The sequence below is a fragment of the Helianthus annuus genome, chromosome 13 (genome assembly GCF_002127325.2).
Source record: "Helianthus annuus cultivar XRQ/B chromosome 13, HanXRQr2.0-SUNRISE, whole genome shotgun sequence".
NCBI lineage: Eukaryota > Viridiplantae > Streptophyta > Magnoliopsida > Asterales > Asteraceae > Helianthus > Helianthus annuus.
In genome coordinates, this window is record NC_035445.2 from 171231012 (window position 1) to 171237184 (window position 6173).

The following is a 6173-nucleotide window of genomic DNA, read 5'->3' on the forward strand; positions in this document are numbered from 1 at the left end:
CATTACGGTTAGTGGTCACGCTTCTTCTTTTTGCCCTTTAGTAGGCTTGCTAAACCTTTGAGAAAACCTCGGTGGCTCTTTTTCTCCTCCTCAAACTCTCTCTCCACACGATCTAGTCGTTGAAGTATTTCCTCCTGCTCAGGGGGAGAAAAACGTGGTTGTGGTTGAGGAACTGGAGGTCTTGGTGGTGCTGGATACCCATGAGCTGAGTAATCCGGTATTCCTCTATTTCCATCGGGATAGTGAGCGTTATACCTTGCCGCTACCGTATATGGGTCGCGCTCATAATTGTAGTGGTAGTGAGCTTGCGACGTTGGCTCGAACGGGTTATAGGCCGTTGCATAAGGAGGTAACGGTTGATCATTCCCAAATGGTGGCGATGTCGGCGCAACTGGTGCGGAGTTCGCTTCATGTACTGGGCTAGATGGCCCTTCTTCAGGCAGCGACGGATAGTGACTGGCACTTGAGTGATGAGGGGTGCCAAAGTGGAAATTCCCTCCTCCGGTAGATATCCGTGCACCTGATCTTCTTCGCCTTGGCGGATCTGGCATTACTGGTTGAGCCGGTGGCTCTGGTGGTGGTGGCGTAACTGCCACGAAATGTGGATCCTCGGAGGGATCCCGTGCATGTTGCTGTTGCGATGTCTGATGAGATGGTGTGTTGTACCACTCATGCCGGTCAAACAAGGCCATAAAGCTGTCTGGGCCTTGGTACTGCGGACCATGATAGGAAGATCCATCGGAGATCTCTATCGGGTGCGTGGGCGTACCACGAGCTGGTTCTGTAGGGTCCGTATCTTCGTCCATGTGATCTTCCAAGAAGTTGTCTTGTGGCCCTAGAGGAACAAATCCTGAAGGTTCTTGTATGTAGTCAGCCGGATTGAACTGACCTCGGAAGTAAGGGGTAGGTTCACCAAAGGCACGGTAAGATACCGAGCGCTATAGAGGTATGTAAGATGGTTGAGGATTGTTCGGATCATTTTCGGAATTAGGTCCGAAAGAGTTGTGATAGGATGGCGTCGAACTGTGAGAGGTCGAATGCCTTGCTGGCTCGACAAGGTCTCTTCCTCGTTGTGGTTCTTCGCTCCTTGTCATTGAAGGATGTCTGGTACCAGATGGTCCAGCTTCGTTATCGTGATGAGTCACGATCTCTCCTCTTCCTCTTCTTCCCCTTCCTCTTCCTCGAAATATTACAGGTGGCATTTTCCTGCTCCAAAACTTATTAAAACTTCATAATGAAAAATAAAGACAAAAAGGAGTATGAATCCGATTTTTGTCCTAAGTTATTGTCTAGACTCAAGTATGTGCAATTGTGTCATTGAGATTAAACACTTAAGGATAGTGTTTAATTCACTCAACGTTGGCTCTGATACCAACCTGTCACACCCCGATTTCCACGTGTTTCACCGGTGGGCCCGGTGGGGGATTACCGTGACGATGTTGGCAACAATATAGTCAAACCACACAATTATATGATGCACAGCGGAAGCTTAAAAGATAAATATAGATTTCAACCTCTGATTGTAACATCAATTGTATTACAGAAGTTGAATATATCCACAGTAGGATCAAAATCATAAAAATATTGTCCATTCAGATGTGGCGTCAAGCTTGCAAGACTTATCAATACGCTTGGAAGCTAATACCAGCCAATTTACGTTTAGATACCTGCACTTAATCTTTTTGGGGAAAATACGTCAGTTTACACTGGTAAATACATTCAACTGACTCATTTGAAAATGTTTATTAAATTGATTTGAATGCACAAGGCACAAACTCTTTTATAACTTGGGAAAATTCATAATGATCTTGTGAACGTTTTACATGTTCTTTTATGCGTTCAGTAGCCCGGGTCGTGCCGGGTTAAAGATTGATTGACACACCACATTGCGTAAAACCGTAGTATAAAAACCAATTGGCTACGTCTTTTAATTTTATATGTCGACAATTTATACCGGGTGTACGCCTACACCGGGATGTCGATGGTCGTGGCCATTTCGTAGAATGATGCCAAGGATATCCGGGACAACGGTCAATAACCCCCCAAAGGCTTGTAAGAAACAAAACTGTTTAAATGAGCCGATTATACTAAAGCAATTAACCACCTAAGCGATGGAATCACATAATGCTCAATCAAGCGGTATTAATATACCGTAACCCAAGCCCGTATAGGGGAAATAAGTCAAAAGTATTTACCTTTGCAAGTATAGTCCTTTATTAGATTAAATCACTGATAGCTTTTACTGGGGCTTCCTAATCTGGAACGAAGGTTTCAATTAACCTCTTAGAATCCTAACGGGTCATTATATTGGCCGTAGCCTAGACCGGTTGGTTCCGATATGTAGATAAGGTTTAATCGCGCGAAAACGCGAAAACCGAGAATGGAGTATGATTTGTACCCAACAAGTTCAGAGACTTGTATTATATGGGTTTATAGTTCATACTCTGGATTTTGGGGTTCAAATAATATAATTTGACCCATATCGGCTATTGCACGAAAACTAGTTCCGTGAGCCGAACCGTGCGCGCAATAGGCGAAACGGTTAACCGTAAGAGTCCTACGCTTATTTCCTAAGTCGATATGCCTTAAAAGTATTTTGGTATCAGTAGGATACCTTCCGTATTGCCCACAATGAGTTTAAGTTGTTTATACGCCCCGTAGGGGTTTTTCGGTCATGTTAAAGACTTTTAAAGAGCTTTTCGGGTTCTACATGAAATCTGGGTTTCCCGAACAGTTTATAAAGTTTAAAATACTTTATTTATTATTTAAAATCAGTGGCAACTGGAATCGGGTCAAAAGACCTTGTAGAACTCCCGTTTTGGCCAAAAAGGGCATATTCGGTATTTACCGAACCGTAGCCATAACCGCAGGTTATGAGCAAGGTAAAAATTATTAAAAATCTTTAAAATTCCCAAAATATTATTTTACCACAGTGGGTAAAAGTTTTGGTGACGAAAACTTAGGTTAGATGGGCGTTATGCTAATTGCGCCGTTAATTACTAAACTTTCTTAAAAGTGCGCCTTTTAGCATAACTCTCATTCTAGCCCTCGGATTGACGTGAAACTTTAAGGACATGCTTATAATTTAATAAACAAGGTTTTGGTCCATTCACGTGTCCGAAATACTCATTTTATTTTCAAAGTGGCGTTACGGTCAACCTTTAGGCGATTTGACGGAAAGCGTAAAAGACTAGGATAACTCATGAACCGATCACAGAGGTTTATGCCAACATGTGACCTGGTCCTAAGAGAGTCCTAAGGCATATTTATACCTCACTAAAACGGGTCAGAACTGAAGTCAAAGCAAAAGTCAAACTTTTGCGACATTCGGCTCCGAACCGGTTCAATATAGCAAATGATCGATTCAAACGAGCGCAAACAAGTTTATATACTTAATATCATATTTTATGAGTGTCAAAACAGGTTTCATAGCATATACATTACAGATTATGCTTAAATTGCTAAAATAGCTTTCTGTTGACTTTTTAACCGCACGTTTGACTCGACATTGGACATAGTTAGAGTGGTGATCAGAGGGAACCCTTTTAGGGGTTTATTACCTCCATTGATACCAACTTATAACTACTTTTGATTCGTCATAAGACTGAACCATCACTGAGTTATTTTAAAGTCAAACCGTATTTACAACGGTTTGGTTTTTAGCTAATTACTAAGGAAATGTGGAACCACAAAGGTTGAATTACTTACAGAAGCTTAAGAGAAGACTTATGAACACAGAGAAGTGCTTTAGAGCTCTTGGAATGATCAGATAAGTGAGTTTTGAGTGTGATGAATGTTATGAGCACAAGGGTGCTATTTATAGTGAATGTCATGGCTCAAGATCATTACACACAACTCTACAAGTGCCCTTGGATGAATGGCAGGTGTATTAGAGAGTTATGGGTCGAGTAGGGGGCACCCATACTTCTGCAAGACCCATTATTATGCGTTTGGCCGTTTATAACAGCCAACAGCCAAGTTTCTGTCGCTGGGCGTTGCTTACGGACCGTATGGCTTCGGCCTTGCGGTCCGTAAGCCATAGGCGGGCAGATTTAATCATGCACCTCCCTTACGGTCCGTAAGGCCTAGCCTTTGCGGTCCGTAAGGGGTCAAAATTAAATCTTTTTCTCATGATTACTAAATCTTTGTAATAAGTATCGAATCTTTTGAAATGATTTACTTAACCTTTCGGGTTTGAAGGGGTAACTTTGCGGTTTTGCCCTCAGTTATTTACCGATAGGGGCCTCGAGTTATTTACCCGCATTATTAAGTCCCTGGTTTATTTATTTTAATTATTCTGAAAGTCTTAACTTTCACTATTGACGCTTTTAACCCTTCTTCTACGAATTCGATCGTAACGTTCTCGTTTCATATCGAAACTTCGCGAAATTTATATATATTATTTTAGTGAGTGTATAATACAGTTACAAAGTCTTGGGGACGTTAAAGGGTCACTCAGAGGTATTATTAAACATGTTGACACAGTTAACCCCTGTAGTTTGTAATCTCTCACTTTCTTCCGCGTTTTGTTTTCGTACGATCTTTAATTTATTCGTTTAAAGGTTCAAGCATTATTTAGGGATACTATACAGTATATTTTCCCTTGTTGACATTTATAACCCTCGAATTTACATACTTTCAAGGTTTGTCAAAATTGGTCCTTTATTTATTATAGACGCCACGTGTAATCAAACGACACGTGTTAACACATCATTGGACACAAAATTTCGAGGTGTTACAGACAGGTTGGTATCAGAGCCAACACTGAGTGAATTAAACACTAGCCTATTGTGTTTAATCTCAGCTACACAATTGCATAATTCTAAACCTTCGAGTCTAGACTTACAACATAGGACAAATTCCACCTAAATTGTATTGTCTTTATTTTGCATATATTCTGTTTTATTATCTCATGCCATATTGACAGGAATTCTAGAAATGCCGCCAAGATTCTTCAGGAGAAGGGGAAGGGGCAAGGGGCCAATCACCGCCCCCAATCATAATGGAGCTAGACCTTCGAACGTGCGAGCTCCATCTACCACGGAGAGTGACGATCCCGGTCAGAACAGGAGGAACCTTTTTGAGCCAGCTAGACGGTCGGTCTCACACAGTTCAACACCTCCTAACCCTTATGGACCTAAACCGGATTATGAGCACAACAACCCTCAACCTTCATACATACCATTACAGCGATCCTTATCACACAACTCTTTTGGTGACCCTATACCAGTTTTTAGGGGCCGGTTCAACCCGGCAAACTTCCTACAAGAACCAGCGGACTTTAACCCACTGGGTCCAGAAGATCATTTCTCTGGAGAGCATGCGGACGACATGGACGAGGATACGGACCCCATCGAGCCTGCCAGTGGTACACCAAACCACCCGATAGAGATATCTGACGGATCTTCCTTCCACGGATCACCCTACGTAGGTCCTGATAGCTTTCAAGCTATGTTCACCAGGCACGAATGGTACTATACACCTCCTCGCCATTCACCGCCTCAGCCGCAACAACATCAGCAACAAGATCCCTCTGAGGATCCAAGGTTCGTGGCAGTCACGCCACCACCTCCTCCGCCACCAGTTCAGCCGGCACCCCCGCAGCCACCGAGGCGCAGGAGAAACGGAGCGCGTATGTCTGCGCGAACAGGAGACTTTCATTTTAGTTCTCCACTCCAATCAAGTGGCAGCCATTACCCGCCACATCAAGAAGATCCACAAATGGGTGGACCTTCACACCCAGTTGCACCACAACCAACGCCTATGGGTTTTGATAACCCAATTCCGGCATACACGGGTTCCATGGCATACAACCCGTTTGAGCAGCCAGCACGCACCAGCTACAACTATGCCGAAGCCGATCCGTACATGGTAGCAGCTAACTACAGCACCCAAGGACCCTATGGAGATCCATGGGGAGTAGGATACCCAACTCATGGGTACTAGATACCTGCAAGACCTATTATACGAACGCAATCGCAACCACCAAGGTTCTCTCCACCAGAGCATGAAGAAATTCTGCAAAGGTTGGACTATGTAGAGCGGGAATTTCACAGGGATCGAAGAGAACGGCAAACGTTCTTCCAAGGATTGACAAGCTTGATCAAAGGAAAGAGCAAGAAGGACCACTGAATCCTTCCTAGTATCATTTGAGCCCCTGCGTGGGCATGTAT

The 6173-nt window shown here is 43.3% G+C and overlaps 1 protein-coding gene across 1 annotated transcript; it reads left to right on the forward strand.

The window, feature by feature from the left end:
• Positions 1-4938: 4938 nt before the first annotated feature.
• On the forward strand, positions 4939-5946 carry LOC110900662 (extensin-1-like). Its single transcript, XM_022147543.1, has one exon. The coding sequence runs from the start codon at positions 4939-4941 to the stop codon at positions 5944-5946; it is 1008 nt and encodes a 335-aa protein (XP_022003235.1).
• The last annotated feature ends 227 nt before the right edge of the window (positions 5947-6173 follow it).

Excerpts from the sequence above, each read along its gene's own strand:
- LOC110900662 (XM_022147543.1), top strand. The coding sequence starts at position 4,939 with ATGCCGCCAAGATTCTTCAGGAGAAGGGGAAGGGGCAAGGGGCCAATC.